The sequence below is a fragment of the Saccopteryx bilineata genome, chromosome 1 (assembly GCF_036850765.1).
Source record: "Saccopteryx bilineata isolate mSacBil1 chromosome 1, mSacBil1_pri_phased_curated, whole genome shotgun sequence".
Classification (NCBI taxonomy): Eukaryota; Metazoa; Chordata; class Mammalia; order Chiroptera; family Emballonuridae; genus Saccopteryx; species Saccopteryx bilineata.
This window is the reverse complement of record NC_089490.1, coordinates 84,436,102-84,456,764: the sequence shown is the minus strand read 5'-3', so window position 1 is coordinate 84,456,764 and position 20,663 is coordinate 84,436,102. Positions and strand designations below refer to the sequence as shown.

The 20,663-nt window shown below is 49.2% G+C and overlaps 1 protein-coding gene across 11 annotated transcripts in view; it reads right to left on the bottom strand.

Moving 5' to 3' along the window:
* Positions 1-17,033: 17,033 nt before the first annotated feature.
* TTLL1 (TTL family tubulin polyglutamylase complex subunit L1) overlaps positions 17,034-20,663 on the bottom strand; it is a 31,314-nt gene continuing 27,684 nt past the window's right edge. For all 11 annotated transcript variants that reach the window (XM_066256070.1, XM_066256015.1, XM_066256005.1 and 8 more), the window contains 2 exons: positions 18,895-19,058; positions 17,034-18,283 (listed from right to left, as the gene is read on the bottom strand). In XM_066256070.1, coding sequence (XP_066112167.1) covers positions 18,154-18,283; positions 18,895-19,058 — 294 coding nt within the window. In that variant the 3' untranslated portion in view covers positions 17,034-18,153. The remainder of the gene's footprint in view (positions 18,284-18,894; positions 19,059-20,663) is intronic.

The window sequence follows — 20,663 nt, the reverse complement described above, 5'->3', positions numbered from 1 at the left end:
GTCCGAAACCCCAAGGTAGTGTAGGCTCACCAGCTTGAGCATGGGGTCACTGGCTTGAAGGTGGCATCACAGACAAGACCTCATGATCACTGGCTTGAAGCCCAAGGTCACTGGCTTGAGCAAAAGGTCATTGGTTCAGCTGGTACCCCCTGGTCAAGGTACATATGAGAAAGCAATCAATGAACAACTAAAGTGCCCCAACTACAAGTTGATGTGTCTCATCTCTTTCCCTTCCTGCCTGTCTGTCTGTCTCTCTCTTTTTCTCTCTCTCACTTAAAAAATATTTTATTTATCGATTTTAGAAAGAGGAGAGAGAGAGAGAGAAAGGAGCAGGAAGCATCAACTCACAGTAATTGCTTCTTGTATGTGCCTTGGCCAGGCAAGCCCAGGGTCTTAAACCAGCAACCTCAGCATTCCAAGTCAATCCTTTATCCACTGCGCCACCACAGGTCAAGCAGTTTTGGTTTTGTATTGATTGATTTTAGAGAGACAGAGAGAGGGAGAGAGAGATGCATTCATTATTCCACTCAGTTTTTCATTCATTGTTTTGCTTCCCATATGTGCCCTGACTGGGGATCAAACCTGCAACCTGGTATTTTAGGACAACACTCTGACTAATCTAACTGGCCAGGGCCTGATGGTTTTGAATCATCTGAACTAGAGCTATGAACACCACATGGCAAATGCTCAGAAGTGCTTGTGATGGAGAAATATTCCTTTTCTTGCCCTGGCCGGTTGATTCAGTGGTAGAGCATCAGCCTGGCGTGCAGGAGTCCTGGGTTCGATTCCCGGCCAGGGCACACAGGAGAAGCGCCCATCTGCTTCTCCACCCCTCCCCCTCTCCTTCCTCTCTGTCTCTCTGTTCCCCTCCCGCAGCCAAGGCTCCATTGGAGCAAAGTTGGCCCAGGCGCTGAGGATGGCTCCATGGCCTCTGCCTCAGGCACTAGAATGGCTCTGGTTGCGACAGAGCAACGCCCCAGATGGGCAGAGCATCGCCCTCTGGTGGGCATGCCGGGTGGATCCCGGTTGAGTGCATGCAGGAGTCTGTTTGCCTCCCTGTTTTCAACTTCAGAAAAATACCAAAAAAATACCAAAAAAAAAATCTATATCTATATCTATATCTATATCTATATCTATATCTATATCTATATCTAGATAGATATCCCTTTTCTTCTTCAGGTGCATGAATGATGACCAGTAGATCAGAATGGGTAGACAGCAGGTTAACGGGCATGAAGGCAACAATTTGGCATTGAAATGCAGTATTGGACAGGGAGTGGGGCCGGTGGAAGAGATTGGCAGAGGGGCAGTGTGGAGCATTCGGCATCACAAAGCATCAAAGCCAGAAGATCCCAACGGCTGAGCAGGTGAGCCCTACCCTCCTTCTAAAGTAAGGAAGCAGAGTCCCAGGGAAGTCAGGGGAGTTGCTCAAGCTTTGCCAGCCATCAGGGCCAGAGGCCCCTCAAACTTGGGCCCCTGGCTCCTTCTCTAGCACCCTTTCCCTCACCTGGATGTTGGAGGCTGTTTCCAGGTACCTGCTCTACGATGCCCTCACTCATCTAGTCGCCATGCCATCTCCCACCTCCTTGCATTGGCTCCCATCAACCCCCTTACCTGCAATGTGCCCTCCCAGTCACATGTTGCTCCACCTCCTCTGACAGCCTTGTCCGTGACTCTCCCTTTGACAGAGCAGCCACATGATGTTGGGTACTTAGGCATAAAAGAAAAATACTCATTCTTCAACTCTGAACACCTCATTCCGGGGGGCAGGGCGAGGCAGACTATGAGCAGGGCTTGAGAGGGGTGAAAGCAGTACACTGGAGGGTCCTGGAGGGCTCCTGAGAAAAGCAGATCCTTATAGATAAGCAAGACTTGGAAGGTCACGTCTTGAGGGGCAGATAATGAGGCAAAAGGGCGGTATGTCTGAGGTAGAGCAAAGGCAGATCCCTAAAGGCCATGTACACATAACTCTCCTTACAGTTAAAGTCCAAAGTCAGGGGCAGTAGCCAGAACTGAGTCCTGCTCCCTGCCAAGTTCATGCTCTCAGTAGCCAACCTCTAGTCATCTGGGTCCTGGCAGCTCCTGGGTGGCCTGGGGTGCTAAAGAGCAGAGCCCAGTCCTCCTCCCACTGTCCCTTCTGAACCCGCCCTTCCTGTTGTGACAGCTCTATTCTCTGTGCAACTGGTTCCAGCCTGTGGCTCGGGTTTCAGATTGCAGCACGTGCACTCATTGAAGCTGATGGGAGTATCATGTGGGCACAAGAGAGCCCATCTGCCTGCTTGTCCGCCAAGCCCAGCCTGGGTTAATTACAGGTCACAGCAGTCTTGCTGTGTGCCCAGACAGCAGGCACCCAGAGCCAGGTCCTCCCTGGGGCCAGGTCTGGGAGCTGGCCACCACTTGCTCATTCATGCTGTCAGTAGGTCAGTCTTCACTGAGCACTGACTGGGACAGATCACCTGCTGGGCTTCTGGGGTGGGCCCAAGAGGTTGAACTGGCCCTGGCTTCTCCCAGCCCCCATAATAATCATGGCTGCCACCCAAGTGACTTCTTTCCACAGTAATGGGCCCTGTGATAATGCTGATACATAGCAATTGCTCGTCCTCAAAACAACCTCACTTTGCACTTGGGAAAATTGAGGCTCAGAAAGATTAAAGTGACTTACCCAAGGTCATACAGCTCTTTCCTGCTCCAAAGCCATGCTCTTTGCACTATCCCATACCACTCAAAGTCTCCCAGTGGAGAGGGCATGGGTAGAGCAGAGGTCATGTTACTGGCCAGTATCTCCATGCCTGGGTCCTACCTGAGCAGGGCCTTGGAGCCTGCCTGGATGTTGGAGGCTGTTTCCATGCACTTGCTCTACAATGCCCTCACCTGTCTGGTCCCCAAGCCCTCTCCCACCTCCTTGCATTGGCTCCCACCATCCCTCCTCACCTGTTAGCATGCCCTTCCAGATACATGCTGCTGCTCCTCTTCTTGGAGCCTCCTCAGTGACTCTTCCAGGAAGACCTCTCAGGCCATACCCGCCCTCTTTGTAAATGCAGGCCTGACGCTGGTCCCCAGCACCCTACGGCCACCCAACCTGCAGCTCATCCTCCATGTGTAGGCTCCTCAGCCAGCTCATCACAGCATTAAGCATGATAGGCAAGTCAGCAATTGCCTCTTTGGCTCTTCCTGTGGCTCAAGCCTCTGGGGAAGAAAGAGAGGGCTGACAGAACAGAGGCCATCTCCAAAAAAGGGACATCTTCAGTGCTGAAGAGAACAAAGACGTAAATTATTTTAAAGACCAGTTTTAGGTTCACAGAAAAATTGATCAGAAAATAGAGAGTCCTCACTCCCCTACATTCCTCTCCTCCGCACCATAGTATCCCATTATTGACCTCCATGTTGGTGACATGTGTGTGTTAAACCTGGTGAGCCCAAAGTAGTACCTTATTGTTAACTGAAGTCTGTTGTTTGCATTAGGCTCTATTCTTTGTGTTGTAAACTCTATAGATTTTCTTTTTTTTTTTTTTTTTTTTTTTTTTTTTTTTTTGTATTTCTCTGAAGTTGGAAAGAGGGAGGCAGTCAGACGGACTCCCGCATGTGCCCGACCAGGATCCACCTGGCATGCCTAACAGGGGGTGATGCTCTGCCCATCTTGGGGCGTCGCTCTGCCGCAATCAGAGCCATTCAAGTGCCTGAGGCAGAGGCCACAGAGCCATCCTCAGCACCCAGGCAATCGCTGCTCCAATGGAGCCTCGGCTGCGGGAGGGAAAGAGAGAGACAGAGATGAAGGAGAGGGGGAGAGGTGGAGAAGCAGATGAGCGCTTCTCCTGTGTGCCCTGGCTGGATCGAACCCGGGACTCCCGCACGCCAGGCCGACGCTCCACCACTGAGCCAACCGGCCAGGGCCCACTCTATGGATTTTGATCAATGCACTATGACATGGGTCCATCTTATACTGTCACACAGAACAGTTTCACTGCCCTAAAAGTCCTGTGCTCCACCTGCTCATCCTTCTCGCCCTCAACCCTTGCCAAGCATTGGCCTTTTTACTGTCTCCATACTTGGACCTTTCCCAGAATAGTTGGAATCCTATAGAAGCCTTTGAAGACTGGCTTCTTTCACTTGGTGATATGCATTTAAGCTTCCTCCATGTCTTTCTTTCTTTCTTTTTTTAAAGCTTAGGTTTTTTTTTAATTTATTCATTTTAGAGAGGAGAGGGAGAGACAGAGAGAGAGAAGGGGGGGAGGAGCTGGAAGCATCAACTCCCATATGTGCCTTGACCAGGCAAACCCAGGGTTTCGAACCGGCGACCTCAGCATTTCTAGGTCGACGCTTTATCCACTGCGCCACCACAGGTCAGGCCTCCTCCATGTCTTTCTATAGCTCAAAGCTCACTTCTTTTTCTTTTCTTCCTTTTTTTTTTTTTTTTTTGGTATGTATTTATTAATTTTTTTCTTTTAGAGAGAGAAACATTGATTCGTTGGTCCACTTATTTGTGTATTCATTGGTTGATTCTTGTATGTGCCCTGACCAGGGATTGAACCTTGGCATATCAAATGATGCTGTAATCAACTGAGCTACCTGGCCAGGTCATAGCTCATTATTTTTTACCTCTGATAATATTCTATTGCCTCAACGTGCCACAATTTGTTTATTCATTCAGGTATCAAAGAAAATCTTAGCGGCTTCCAAATTTTGGCAATTATGAATAAAGCTGCTGTGAGCATTCATGTGCAGGATTTTGTGTGGACATAGGTTCTCGACTTGCTTGGGCTAATAACAAGGAGCAATACCATCTTTTCAATGAGCAGTCATTTTGTATTTATAGCATCTTGTGTCAGAACTATGAGGACAGGAGAAGCACCTATGAGGAGTTTGGGTAAATAACATGCGGAGCTCAATGGAAATGTCTGAGACCACCAGATCACATTCAAGCCGAGGGAAAGGAAGGATGAATTATGGGAGGAGAGAGAGAGAGGTGAGAAGAAGGTAAGTACTGAACATCAAATGACCTGCCGAGTGCGAGCACCGAGGGCTGAAATGTCAAAAGCAGGCAGAGGACAGTGGCAGGGCCTGTGTAAAGAGATGATTTACAGCTTCAAGGACATGGTGTTTTAACTGGGTGGGCCTCAGGAATGTGCAGGATCTCAGCAGGTGGATGTGGGCAGGGAAGAGCATGCCAGGGTAGAGGAACAGCATGAGCTGTGGTCTTGAGGCAGGACTGTGAGGGGGACATCAGGCATGGATGGCCATGAGCAGGGATGCCTGAAAGTTCATCAGTACCTGCAAATGGGAAAGCCCCTGTAGGCCAGTTGACGGTGGGCCAGATGAAGGTGGGGGCTCATCTTCTAGATTCTTCCAGCGGAAGGGATTCCTGAACAGCTATTGGATAAAATTTTCCATTTGTCCTCCTGTTTCCTTTCTTTCCCAAAGCTTTTCTGTTTGGGCTCACTTGCCTTGAGGTGTGAGATGCATCACCCTCCCCACCAGAAGTGAGTGTCACCATGACGCCACCACCCCTAGGTTGTTATAAATGTGACTCAGCTTTCACCCAGCCCAGAGCTCTGCCAGCTCCCTTGGCACTCACCTATGTTCTGGTCCCACAAACTAGTCTGCCCTTCTCCGCAAGTTGCAAGCAGGACTTGGAGACTGCCTACCCAGTGGACAGTGAGAACGGAGGAGGTGGGATGCAACAACAAAGGCAGGTGGTCTCTGCTGCGGAGATAGGAGAGCAACCAGGGCTGGTGAGGGCCCATGTGTGCAAGCTCAGCCACTGCTCCTGTTCACCTGACTGGTCGGGGTGCCGGTCATCCTCATGTCACCATGCACATTTGGGAGACAAGGAAACACAGAGAAGTGAAGGAGCCAACCCGAAATCACACAGCCAGTAAGTGGGCAGGGACTCAGATTCCAGAGCTAGGCTTCGAGGTCACAAGTTTATTGAGTACCTACTATACCCTGGACATTGTTCTGGGTGCTGGGGATACCGTGGTGAATGAGACAAGTCCCTGCCCTCGAGGGAGACACCTTCTAAGGGAAGGAGGGATACTCAAGGAATCAGCAAGCGAACAGAAGATTCTCTCAGGACCATGGAGCGGGCCCAGCCTGTCTCTGCAGCGGGTGCTCAGGCTGCTGCGGATACCGTGGTGAATGAGACAAGTCCCTGCCCTCGAGGGGGACACCTTCTAAGGGAAGGAGGGATACTCAAGGAATCAGCAAGCGAACAGAAGATTCTCTCAGGACCATGGAGCGGGCCCAGCCTGTCTCTGCAGCGGGTGCTCAGGCTGCTACCTGCTCCCTGACCTTTCCTCCATGCACCCTGAAGCGGCTCTTCTTTTCTCCCGAGGCACTAAGTGAGACTTCCAGGTCACCCCTGAAAGCTGGGACCACCTTTGATTCCTAGAAGCTCACAGGTGGAAAGGCCTTGCAAGCCACCTGTTCTACCCTTCATTATGATGTATCTTCTCCACCACACCCTTGGGAGTGGTGCTCTCTCTGTGGCAGGAGGCTTACTACCTCATAAAATGAACCATTCTACGCCTAGAGAACATAAACAGAAAGGTCTTCCCTAAACTGAATCAACATATGCCTCCTCATCTCTTCTGCCTACTGCTCCTGCTTCTGCCCTCAGAAACACCCCATTATATAGCATACCTCACCATCTAAAAGCCCTTGTCCCCCCCCCTAAATATTCTCTTTTTGGGAATAAATTTCTTCAGTTTTCTACCATTCCTTGCACACTCCTTGGTCTTGCTCTGACTTGTCAGTGCCCTCCAATGTCTGCCTCTCTAACACTGTCCAGAAACGCTTCACTAAATGGCCATTGAGGGCCCCTCAGTGAGCAGGACAGAGTATATCACCCTGACCTTAAGTTCTTCCTTAACTCAGCCTGGGGGTGGAAGGCAAAGACCTAGGCAGGCAGTAGGAGCCACACAGGTAGGGTGAGGACTGCCACAAATAAACAGACACTTTAAGAGTCCTTCACTCATTCAGTGGTCATTCACCTAGTGCCTGCCACCTGCTGGACTAGTACCAGCAGATGCCATGGTGGCTCTGTGGGGAAGAAAGTAAAAAAAAAAAAAAAAGGCAAGTAAAGAGCTAAGACAATTGCAGATAGTCATGATACTTTGAAAAAAAACGTAAGTTTATTTTAAAAACCCAGCCCCACAAAATCCAAGGAGAAGAGAATTCCAGAAAAAGGGCATCACCAGTGCAAAGGCCTGAGGCAGGGAGAAGCGTGGCACATTCACAGGCTGCTGCTGTGGCTCCAGCAAAATAAGCCAGAACAGAGGGAGAGTGTGATGGGAAATGAGTCTGGAGAGGCAAGGAGCTTGAGCTTATTCTAAGTTCCAAGGTAAGTTCTTCTGGAGGACATTAGACTTCAAATATGATCTAACTTATGCTTTCAAATATAAATATAAGAGAAAGGAGAGACCAGAATAGACACGAGCTACCAGAAAAGGCTTAACGGAAGTCAATAAAACCTCTACCACAGAATTAAAGTCCCAATCTTCTACGAATAGTGGAAAATTCACCCCTTTAAACTGGCCTCTCCAAGAAGACACAGGATTAATCAAAAAGTGCATGAAAAGATGCTCAACATCATCAGTCATTAGGGCAATGCTAATCAAAGCCACATGACATGCCACCTTACATCCACAAGGATGGCTAGAATTAAAAAGCCAGGTTAATAAGGATGTGGAGAAATTCCCACTTCTGGTGGGAATGCCAAATAGTAAAGTTGCTTTGGAAAATAGTTTGGCAGTCTCCTAAAAAATGAAACATATATTTACCTATGACTTGGCAATTCCACTCCTGGAGAGCTACTCAAGAGAAATGAAAACATTTTTCCACATGAAGACTTATACATAACGCTCATGGAAGCATTATTCACAATGGCTAATCAGCGAAAACAAACTCTCATCAGCTTGGTAATGGGTAAATGACACATGGTGTATATATCAAAATGCTGATACATGCTGCAACGTGCATGGACCTTAAAAACAGGATGCTAAGTGAAAGAAGCTAGAAGCAAAAAAAAAACACCCCAAAAACTCCCCCCAAAACGATATATTGTAGGATTCCATTTATGTGAAACGGGGAAAAAGCCAAATTTATAGAAAACAGAAAATAGATTAGTGGTTGCCATGGGCTGAGAGGAGGGTGGAGAGTGATTGCAAATTGGCATGAGGGATCCTTTTGGGGGATGGAAATGTTCTAAAAGTCGATTGTGGTGATGGTTTCCCAACTCTGTACATTTGCTACAAAGTCATTGAATTGCACACTTGAGTTGTACCCCAAACAGATAGATCATGTTCCTTCCTTAATCTGAGCATCAGTCCAGACACAGCCCTGAGGGCAGCCTCGCTGGCTAGCTGCCCCCATCACTTCACCCAGCTGGGCTCAGCTCCCTCTGAGCCTTCACTTGGGGTGGGGGGTGGAGGCTCTCCTCCGTGTCACAGCATTTATTACCCTTCCTTGAGACTGTTCCTTTCACTTATCTCTCCTCTCTAGATTGAACTCCAGGAAGCAAGGACTTGCCTGTCTTGCTCATTGCTTTGCACCAGCTCCAATGCTGGTCAAACAGCTGATGCTCCTTCAGTACTGGATGACTTAATGGGAAAGCAGAAAATTCTGCCTGCTGGGGGAGAGGTTTCTGCCTGGGGCACAGGTGTATGAAGAAGAGATTGCCTATAAGTCAGCTTTTCTACACACTTACTTTAAGTGAGAGGAGGGGAGATAATGAGACAGACTTCTGCCTGTGCCCTGACTGGGATCCACCTGGCAACCCCTGTCTGCAGCCAATGCTTGAATCAGCCAAGCTATTTTTAGCACCTGAGGCCAACACATGGGACTAATTTAGTTATCCTTAGCGCCTGGGGCCACACTTAAATCAATCAAGTCACTGGCTGCAGGAGGAGAAGAGAGAGGGAAGGGAGAGATGAAGGGGGAAAGAAGCAATGGTCTCTTCTTTTGTGTGTCCTGACCGGAAATCAAACCCAGGATGTCCATATGCTCGGCTGATGCTCTATCGACTGAGCCACTGGCCAGGGCCTCCACAGACTTACTTTAAATCTTATTCTGAAAGTTCTGGTTTCATTTTAACTAGTACCAGGTTCAGAAACTGAAGCAAATCAGTGACTTTCTATTTGGTCAATCTATCAAAGCATTATAGTTTCATAAACATGTCATGAAATTATGTAGGAACAGGACCTAACTGAACAGCTCCTGGGAAGTATTTTAGTTAAGGCAACTTTGCCAACTTAATTCTGCTTTCCAGGCTTCAACCCCTTTTACAATCCGCCCCCTACTGGGCAACTGAGAATTGCTCCTGGGTCTGAAGATCTTCCAAGTGTGGGAAGCCTGCCCCATCCCCACCCCAGGTATTCTCAGTGCTCTACTTTAGTTCACACTACTGTGCTCCAGCCTCTCCCCACCTGGTCCATCCTCTGAACCACCCCCCAGAGTTACACCAGTTTTGTCACTCTACTCCTGAAAAACACTCAATGGCTCCTGAGCACCTATGAAATTTGTCCAAATTCTTAAGCCTGACATTCAGGATCCTTTTATAATCTGGCTCTGAACCACCTTTCTGAAATTATCCCCACCATTTTCTGTCTCCCCTGCAGTGTCATTCTTTAAGACACAGCTCTAAGAAGCCAGCCTAGATCACCCAGCTAGCCCAGATCATGACTGTTGAACCATATATTACCCATGCTGCCTCACTAGCACCGAGCCTATGCTGTCTCTTTGATTGTTGCATAGGTCTTGTCCTTACAAGAAACAGTTTAAAAGCTCTTGGAGGACAGGCATTAGGTCTTAGACCAAAGGTTATAGCAAATATTATAATACCAGTTTGGCACTTTGCAATTATTACCATCCCTTTCTCATACTGGCTGTGCGAGGTAGGTAGTACACAAGTTATACTCTCCACCCAGCAAAGGACAAAGCAAAGCTCAGAGAGTCTAAGTAACTTGCAGACACACAGAACGTGAGCAGCAGGGCGGGGAGAGGGCCGGGTCTTCTGATGCCTAAGTCTGTCCTCCTTCTACTTCCCCCTGCAGTTGCCCTTGTGCACTTCTGATGTCCCAAACTGTCACTAGTGACAGCTAATACTTGTCAATTTTATAAGCTCTCATTTCAATCCCTGGATACAGTCTGGCTGCCATAGTGACCCAGTGTTTCCCTGCTGCTGTGGCCCCCTTCTCTGCCTGCTCCACAGGAGGCCACTCCCTGCACAGGAGAGTCAGGTGGGAAGTCATGTGCACCAGCTCCCAATGCAGCCTCTGCCCTTTGTTACCTCTGTGACCCTGGGAAGCCCTTGCCTCACCCCATAAAGGACTGGGCAGAATTCCAGGGCTCTCAAATTAGGTGTTAGCATTTGTTTGTTTTCACTTTGTTTTGTTTTGAATTTAGTAGACCCTTAAGGATTTGTAGGAAATGTAATTTGTAAAATTTAAATGACTACACCATTGCCCTCAGCAGCAGAGGTCTACCTGGTTCTCCCCGGACTTTGAAGTAAGAAAGGAGGGGCTGGGTGTCCCCATGTAGAGATGCCCGAGGCCCATGACCAGCTTCCATCATGGTTATTCGCTCCCCACTCACAGCACCAGCAGCACCAACTGAAAATGTGTTTAGCTGTTACCCAAGAAGGCCTCTGTTGACCTTGAGGAAGAAGTCAATCCTAAAACTATGTCACAACTAGTGAAGCCTGACTGGAGTGGCACAGTGGATAGAGTGTCAACGAGGAGCACCAAGGTCACCGGTTCAAAATGCATGAGAAGCAATCAATGCACAACTAAGTGAAGCAACAAGTTGATGCTTCTCTCAAGAACATAAAAAAAACTAATGACATTTCCCATGTTAAATCCTTAGATTCTCACATCATCATGTTCACCCCACAAAGACCAGCACCCCTGTGGGTAAACAGGCTGGGTAGATTTCTTGGTGCCTGGAGGAAGACCGCAGCCTGGGAACCCTGGGTGCTCAGTAAGAGGGTGTTAGAGAGAACTTGTTATGGGGTTCTGGGTGTGCTGAGTGATGTGCGGGAGGAGTGGTCTGAGCAGATGGCTTTTGGGTACTTTCAGAAAAGAAGCTTCCGTCTGACTCTGGCATAGCTGGTTAGAGCGCCACCCTGACACACCAAGGGTGCGGATCCTGGTCAGGGCACATAAAAGACTCAACCGGTGACGGCATGATTGTTATTCATGAATAAGCGGAACAACAAATGAACATTTCTCTCTCAAATCAATAAAAATAAAAAACAAACCTCATGTAAAGAGGGCAGCCTGAGGGGAGGCTATAGCTGAGACTGGGGGGGGGGGGGCTCTCCCGCAGCTGTGGTGGGAAGGCGGCAGGCGGTCTTGCAGCCGAGATGGGGAAGGTTTGGTCATTTTTGTGGCCTGGATGATGCTCATGCTCTGTTTGTGCTCACATTTCACAGAACACTGAGCTATGAGGGCCAGGCCCGCTCCTGCCTGTCAGGAGTGCTCTCTCCTGGGAACAAAGCCGGAGGAGGGAGTCTACCACTCGTGGTCTCCCTGGCTCGAACAGCCCCTGGTGCCTCTGCGGACCTCTTTTAATTAAGATGTTTTTTTCTTCATAACCTCACCACCCAACAGTCAGCAGGCAGGCCTAAGGGGTGGGGGTGGGGTACAATGCCCTGCTCTGTGGGTGGGTGGGAGGCATACCTGGAGCTCCAGGCCAATGCACTGCTCCAGCCAGAATGGCACTCGTGCGCCAAGGTCAAACAGAGATGGCCAGGCCTGCCCAGAATCCTCAGCCACAACAGGCAAGACCCCAGCTGGAGACAGCCCTCCTGCCTCCTCTCCCCAGGAGGCCTTCCAGCAGCGGCAGGGCCTAACCCTCCAGGTGTGCACTTCAGAAAGGCAGCTCCCTGGGCAGGGGAGGGGGAAGGCCTGGAAGCCATGGGGATGGGAGGACGGTGGAGTGAGGGTCAGGATGACAGAGGAGACCCAATTCTAAAGACAAAAACCAAGAAGATTTGGTTACCCACTGGAGTTAAATAATGAGGGAGAGAACAGTCCTGAACCAGACACAGGAGGCACAAAAGTTCCAGGGCATGTGGATCTATGCCCTCTGTGGAGGTCATGTTACTGCCATTACTGTTGATAACCTAAAAATAAGAGGCTATTATTATTATTATTATTATTATGTGAGAAGTGGGGAGGCAGAGACAGACTCTCCCATATGCCTCAACCAGGATCCACCAGGCAATGCTCTGCCCTTTTGAGCTACTGTTTCATCGCTTGGCAATTGAGCTATTTTAGTGCCTGAGGAGAGGCCATGAAGCCATCCTCAGTGCACCAGGCCAACTTTGCTCGAACTATTCAAGCCATGGCTGTGGGAGAGGGAGAGAGAGAGGTGGAGAGATGGGGGAAAAGGGTAGAGAAGCAAATGGTCACTTCTCCTGTGTGCCCTGACCAGGAATCAAACCCCGGACTTCCACACACCAGGCCGATGCTATACCACTGAGCCAACTGGCCTGGGCCAAAAGGCCTTTCAAAGTGAGAGGCAACAAGCATTTATTTGAGATTAATCAGACTAGCTATTTTAGAATCAGTGATTCAGGCAGAAATACAGTTTTCCAGTTAGGAGGCAAAGGCCAGGGGTATTTTTGAGAAAGGGAAGGGACCAATGACATCAATAGAAGAAAAGCATTTCTAGCAATGCAGGTAAACTAACAAAATGATGCTAATTGTAAACAATTCTTAAAAACTTTAGTCCAGCCTGACCAGGCGGTGGCGCAGGGGATAGAGCATCGGGCTGGAATGCAGAGAACCCAGGTTCGAGACCCCAAGGTCGCCAGCTTGAGTGCGGGCTCATCTGGTTTGAGCAAAAGCCCACCAGCTTGAACCCAAGGTCGCTGGCTCCAGCAAGGGGTTACTCGGTCTGCTGAAGGCCCACGGTCAAGGCACGTATGAGAAAGCAATCAATGAACAACTAAGGTGTTGCAACGCGCAATGAAAAACTAATGATTGATGCTTCTCGTCTCTCTCCATTCCTGTCTGTCCCTGTCTATCCCTCTCTCTGACTCACTCTCTGTCTCTGTAAAAAAATTAATTAATTAAATTAAAAACAAAAACAAAAACAAAAAAACTTTAGTCCAGTAGTCATCAGGTCACTCATCATAATATCTGCTATCTTGTTATCTTTACCAACAGTTCTCTGGGACACAATGTTGCTTTAGGCCCAGTGCAGAGGTGATTTTGCCCTGTTTGCAACATTCTGAAGGTTTGAGACATCAGATGCAAGAGTTCCTCTGGGATGGCAGCTCCAACTTCCATTCTTTTTTATTTTTTTTTACAGGGACAGAGAGAGAGTCAGAGAGAGGGATAGACAGGGACAGACAGACAGGAACAGAGAGAGATGGGAAGCATCAATCATCAGTTTTTCATTGCGACACCTTAGTTGTTCATTGATTGCTTTCTCATATGTGCCTTGACTGCAGGCCTTCAGCAGACCGAGTATCCCCTTGCTCAAGCCAGCGACCTTGGGTCCAAGCTAGTGAGCTTTTTGCTCAAGTCAGATGAGCCCACTCTCAAGCTGGCGACCTCGGGGTCTTGAACCTGGATCCTTCCGCATCCCTGTCCGACGCTCTATCCACTGCGCCACCGCCTGGTCAGGCCTGACTTCCATTCTAAAGTGGCTCCATTTACCCTGGCCGGTTGGCTCAGTGGTAGAGCGTCGGCCTGGCGTGCAGAAGTCCCGGGTTCGATTCCCGGTCTGGGCACACAGGAGAAGTGCCCATCTGCTTCTCCACCCCTCCCCCTCTCTTTCCTCTCTGTCTGTCTCTCCCCCTCCCACAGCCAAGGCTCCATTGGAGCAAAGATGGCCCGGGCGCTGGGGATGGCTCCTTGGCCTCTGCCCCAGGCGCTAGAGTGGCTCTGGTCGCAACAGAGTGACGCCCCAGAGGGGCAGAGCATCGCTCCCTGGTGGGCAGAGCATTGCCCCTGGTGGGCGTGCCGGGTGGATCCCGGTCTGGTGCATGCGGGAGTCTGTCTGTCTCTCCCCGTTTCCAGCTTCAGAAAAATAAAAAATAAAAAATAAATAAATAAAATAAAATAAAGTGGCTCCATTTACATTGCTTTTACACCATTATTTGGGCAAGGGAGTCATTTACAACCTACATCAGCAATTTATTTATGTTTAGCTATCACATTCCTTAAAAAAAAAAACGAACAAACAAAACAGAAAATGCTGGCTTTCTCCAAAGCATCTAACTTGGTAGTCCATTCAGGGGACAGAGTAACTAGAGGACCAGGGACACACGGCTGGGCCCGCAGGCAGTCAATCGGTGGATAAGAAGTGGGGGCCTAGGCCTGAGAGAGAAGAGGCAACATGTGGCTCTTCTCCAAGACCACCCCACAGACCTCCCTGCTGCAGAGCCACAGCCATGGGGGCTTTGTCATGAGGCCAGGCACAGCTGAGGCCTGGGGCCGCGGAGGCAAACTGAGAACAAGTTGTGTCACCTGTCACCAGTGGGCCACCTGTTTGAGGGTTGGATTTTCTGCAGCTCTCTCTTTTACTCACCCACTTGGTTATTTTCCTGGGGCTGCTGTCACAAATGATCACAGACCGGGTGGCTTACAACAGCAGAAAGGTATTCTTTCAGGAGGGAAAGGGGGGTAGGGGAAGTAGAAGATGATCTAGGGGGGATAAATGGTGATGAAAGGAGACTTGACTTGGGGTGGTGAATGCAATACACAGCTACGTATTGTAGAACTGTACACCTGATACCTGTATAATTTTATTAAACAAGGTCACCCCAATAAAAAAGTTTTATAAAAAAATGCCTGAGCCCTGGCCATTTGGCTCAGTGGTAGAGCGTCGGCCTGGCGTGTGGGGGTCCCGGGTTCGATTCCCGGCCAGGGCACACAGGAGAAGCGCCCATCTGCTTCTCCACCCCCACTCCTTCTCCTTCCTCTCTGTCTCTCTCTTCCCCTCCCACAGCCAAGGCTCCATTGGAGCAAAGATGGCCCGGGCGCTGGGGGTGGCTCCTTGGCCTCTGCCCCAGGTGCTAGAGTGGCTCTGGTCGCAACAGAGCGACGCCCCGGAGGGGCAGAGCATCGCCCCCTGGTGGGCAGAGCATCCCCCTGGTGGGCGTGCCGGGTGGATCCCGGTTGGGCGCATGCGGGAGTCTGTCTGACTGTCTCTCCCTGTTTCCAGCTTCAGAAAAATACAAAAAAAAAAAAAAAAGCCTGACCTGGCCTGACCAGTAGTGGCACAGTGGATAAAGTGTTGACCTGGAATGGTGAAGTCGCTGGTTCAAAACCCTGGGCTTGCCCGGTCAAGGTGCATATGAGAAGCAACTGTGAGTTGATGCTTCCTGCTCCTCCCCCACCTTTAGCTTTCTCTTCCTTTTCTCTAAAACCAATAAATAAAATCTTAAAACAAGCAAACAAAAAAGATATAAAAATACATCTTCCTAAATGAGAAACAAGGAAAAAAATTGGATAGTGCCCCTTTCCTCACAAAGGGTCCTGAAATACTCAAGGGCATCCCACTTGGGCACAGCTCATGTCACTGTGGACACCTTGTGGGTACTTGATCACTGGGCAGCAGCAGGCACTGGGCCCAGAGGTGAGCTGGCCATAGTCCCTGCAGCAGACCCTGGTCACCTCTCTGGACCATTGGAGGCTGATGATCTGATGCTGGAGAGACCAAGGGACAGGTGGTTCAGGGGAAGCACCATCATGGCTGGCTGGCTGGGAGAGACAGCAGAGCTGGAAATGGGACCTGGAGGGAGGGCGGAATTTGCTAGTCTCCTGGGGGAAGGATGATGCAGGCAGAGAAGTCAGGTGAGTTTGGGGTGGCTGGACCATCCATATGAAGGGTCTCTAAGGGTGAGAAACTCTATGGAATGCTGGGAGGAATCATTGTGTTGGGAGGAAAATGCCACAAATCAGAAAAATCCTCCTGGCCAGAAGCTGGAACCCAATGGATGCCGCAGGGCTGTAGCCTGGGATGGATGGGGCTCCAGCAGCACTCTAGGTGGGAGAATGAGCGAGGAGTCTATCACCTGGCTTGGGGACTGCTGGGCTGGAAGAGGGGGGACATCTAGAAAGATACCTTCATTCCCTGCTGGAGCACCCACCAAGGAATATAGGGGAGCAGCCCACTTGGGAAGCAGGCACGTGATGAGTTTACTATGGGAAAAATAAAAAAAATTAAACAAAAAAATCATTATGAAGATGACCAGATGCTGCAAACCTCAGAGCCTGAAAACTCCCCCTCTCTCCCAATCAAAAGGAAAACAAATAATGGGAGCTGATAGGAAACAGAAATTGTTCTGTCTGAAAGGGGGGGGGTGGTCAGAGGGAGTGATGTGCATTCTGTTTACAACCCCACGGGTTTCCCAGGCCTGCCTCGGACTCTACACACTTCCTATCCATGTGTGTTCTGGAAGTGTTGAGAGGAAGCATCTGCCCCAGAACATGACATCACTAATGCGGCAGTCAATAGTGGACACAAATCTATTTAGCAGACACTTGTTCTTACCTAGCAACCTGGTCATCAGCAAACAGACAACGTTATGCCTCTCCATGCTCAGACCAAGGCCAACATTCCCCACCGGGACTCCACCCTTTTCCGGGTACATCTCAGAGGCAAACATAAAACAACCTAACCAGGAACTTGGGTTGTCAGAGCTGGTGGGTGGACAAGCTGTGTGCAGAGGCTCAGGGTGGAGGCCACAGCCACAGGGATGACATTCCCTCCTGGGTAAGAAGACATAGTCAGAGCTGTCACAGGAACCAGGCCATGCAGGCAGTGGCACTGTGACTTCTGAGGCAAATATTATTAACTATCCTTATTATACATTTTGGAAGCAAAGGTCCAAAGAGCCACTGACAGCCTTGGGACTGTCAGCCCAGGCAGAGCCAGGCCTCGGTCCCAGGTCTGACTCAGAGGCTCAGAGCCACACCGTCAACATTAGACCTAAACATTGAGGAATGCACAAAAGACACATCCAAATCAGATCAATATGTTGAAACAATTTCAGCATTAAAGTGAACAAAGCAGACAAATCCGCCCATGTTGCAATTTATTTGAATTCTGGCTAAGTACCATTTGCAACATGTTTCGCACTTCATATGGCACTATAACCATTTAAAGGACCTTTCCCTAAGCAGCAGTGAAATGTCATTAAACATATATGAGCACACACACACACACACGATATGACATGTAAATGTGACACGTGTTTACGCATGGGTACAGGAAAGACTGCTATCTGCAGTATGGCCCCCACAGAATACCTTGAGTGAGAACAAAGTCCTACTACTAACATCCTCTAAAACAGGTGGGGAGTTTTAATTCCAAGACAGCGAATGAAACTCTGTAAACGGGGCAAATGTAACCTCAGCAAAAGCTTCCACTAAGGGTAACACCCGCCTCAGGGGTCATTAGGATGCATCAGTCACGCTGCCTGACCAACTGGGGTCTCCTCCTATATTCTTCCGTAAGTCACAGAGTCCAGGGCAGCTTCATGTAAATACACAGGAGCTTGTCCCATGGACAGCTGCCAACAGCACTTACCTCAGCAGCAAATCCAGATGCTGACGTCACATAAACCACATGGGCTCATCTGACAGAGTGAGTCACCTATGAAACTCAGGGGACAGAGCCTGCTGTCTTCTGAGAGCACCTACACAGAGTCCTTTGTAAAGACAAATTACTGAGGAATATTTTTAGCTGCCTGTTTCCCTCAAAGTCATAGTCAAAAGAAATGAAACCACAGTAGCTGTCGGATGAAAGACCTTGCTTTCCCACCACTGAGAGTGGGGGCAGCCTCGTGGGACTGAGCCCTTCACCTGTGGGACCCGCTGCCACCTCCATGTAGACAGAGTCAGAACTGAATTAAATTGTGGGATACCCAGAACTGGCCAGAGAATACAGACTTGCTCGGCATGAGGAAAACCCCCACATGTCTGGTCTCAGAGTTTCTGCATGAGAGCCAAAGAGAAACTGAATTTTTCCCTGGGAATAGACTCCTTAACCTTCCAAAGAAGTGCCTTTATTTATTTACAGGGCTTAGGAAAAGGGAAAAAAAGCTCTAGAAAAAGGAAATTTCAAAATATGTCTTCAGTGAGGCCCCGGGTGCTGGGAGTGGTGGGTCCAGATTGGAATCTTGCCTTTACTTGGTGGTCACTTCCAGGTTGTGGGGACGGTTCTCCCTGTGTCTCTTGACCGGCCCCCTTTGGGCCCTAGCGACAGGCCTGAACGACTCCTCAGGTCTCGGTCAGCACCATCACCCTGTGCCAGCTCCTCATCGTACCTAGAAACAGAGAAACAAAATCTCCAGCTGCGGTACCAAGCAGTCACTGGGCTGAAGTGTGGCAAATCCCATGGTGCCCAGAGAAGCAGCCTGGCCCCTGCCCTAACCCTAACCCTAACCCTAACCCTGGGGTCCTGGCATCTCAAGGGGCTATGAGGTGAAGAAGCAAAACCTTGTTAAATTGTTACTATGGACAGTCCCAGCCCTGCAGTTGACATTCCATACAAGTCACCAGATGGCATTTGGCAATGACCACAAAGAAAACATGAATGAGACATCAGGGTAGTGAAGGAGAGAATGATGTCTGGAAACTACACTCAGCATCTGTAGGGCAGTATGACCAACACCACTCAGACAGGGATCGGTGGTGCCTGAGACCTGACATGTGCCAGGTGCTTCAATATTTATTACACAAACACCAGACAGAGGCCTGGTATAGCACCCAAACACTTTTCTGCTACAACATGATCTATCCTATAACATCATTAATGAATGAAATACCCTGCCCACATGAGGCAAGTCCACACATAGCCAGAAAATCCAAGCTGGGCCTCGGCACTTCTCAGTCTGAAACAACACAAGGATGACTGCAAGGTCACACGCAAACTCACAGAATTTCGTAATTGCCAAGAACTTCCTTCGGGGGGGACTTATTCCATTTGCAATCTGGGATTTCGCCATTAGGGACTGCAATGTTGAGGGTGTCGTTAATCAAGTTATACTTAAGGATCCGATCATTGGCAGTGCTGGAGGTGAGAGATGGGGAGGCGTTAACCTACGAGAGGAAAGAAATCACATCCTTCACTTGTGTCATTTTTGTCTCATTTTATTTTTAAATTTATTTATTGATTTGAGAGAGAGACACACACAAACACATCGAACTGTTCCTGTATGTGCCCTGAGTGGGGATCGAACTGGCAACCTCTGTGCACTGAGAGGATGCTCTAACCAACTGAGCTGTCTGGCCCAGGCCACTTGCATCACTTTGGAATGAAAGCACTCAGTGCAAGAGAAGACACTGCTACCACGCAAGTAGGTCAAGTTGTTGTCTCATGCTGTAAATATCTACTGTCTTCAGGGCATCTTTAGAGAAAGCATTTTGTGATCTACTTTTATTACCTGTTAGATGAAACATTAATATTTCAAGACAGAATTAGGATTGTGATCTACAAATCAGTATTCACACAAATATTTTAGGTCAACGAATATCACAAACACATCAGTGTCTACTTGTGTGACGAGCTCTGTCCCAAGTACCAAAAGCCACCCAGAGCTTTGCTAGATTAGTGAACCAAATGACCCGGAACATGTATAGAGCATCTCAGGGTTGAGGTAAAGAGTAATGGGCCCTGTATTGCTAAAAGAATAATACCTCACCCATAAAGTCTTACCCACATGAGAAGCCTATTTGATAGATAGAAAGTTAGTCCCATAAGGCCTCTGAGGAGCTAAGTAATGTCACAAAACCCAGATGTTAAAAGCAGACATTTACTCTGTAGAGAGCCCCAGAGGCCCTCAGTCACCACCTACTCACACTTATTTCAGGCACAGTTGTAATGACCTGGGGGGAGAGGCAGCAGATCTGCACGTGGTTTCGGTGTCTCCCACACAGTCAGACTGCCTTTGTGCTGCTAGAGGGTGTCTAATCTGCACAGTGAACAGGACTGAAGGGCCTCAGGTGTCCCTGCAGCCACTATGATAGTGCCGTGTAGCACCGTAATTCCTACTAAGCGTGTGCTAACATGAAGATGCTACTATGTTAGAAGTAATATTCTCAGTTAAGATCCTGGCTCATCAAGGAAAGCTTGACTTCTATTCAAGTAACTCTGCTTAAGACGGAAAAAAAGAAAAATATTTTGCCCTGGCCGGTTGGCTCAGCGGTAGAGCGTCGGCCTAGCGTGCGGAGGACCCGGGTTCGATTCCCGGCCAGGGCACATAGGAGAAGCGCCCATTTGCTTCTCCACCCCTCCGCCGCGCTTTCCTCTCTGTCTCTCTCTTCCCCTCCCGCAGCCAAGGCTCCATGGGAGCAAAGATGGCCCGGGCGCTGGGCATGGCTCTGTGGCCTCTGCCTCAGGCGCTAGAGTGGCTCTGGTCGCAATATGGCGACGCCCAGGATGGGCAGAGCATCGCCCCCTGGGGGGCAGAGCACCGCCCCTGGTGGGCGTGCCGGGTGGATCCCGGTCGGGCGCATGCGGGAGTCTGTCTGACTGTCTCTCCCTGTTTCCAGCTTCAGAAAAATGAAAAAAAAAAAAAAAAAAAAAAGAAAAATATTTTATGTATATCTCCCCTGTTCACTGCACACACCTGTACACACATAACATGAACATTCAAGCATGCACACATGCATGCACATGTGCATATGCATGCGACACACAAGCAT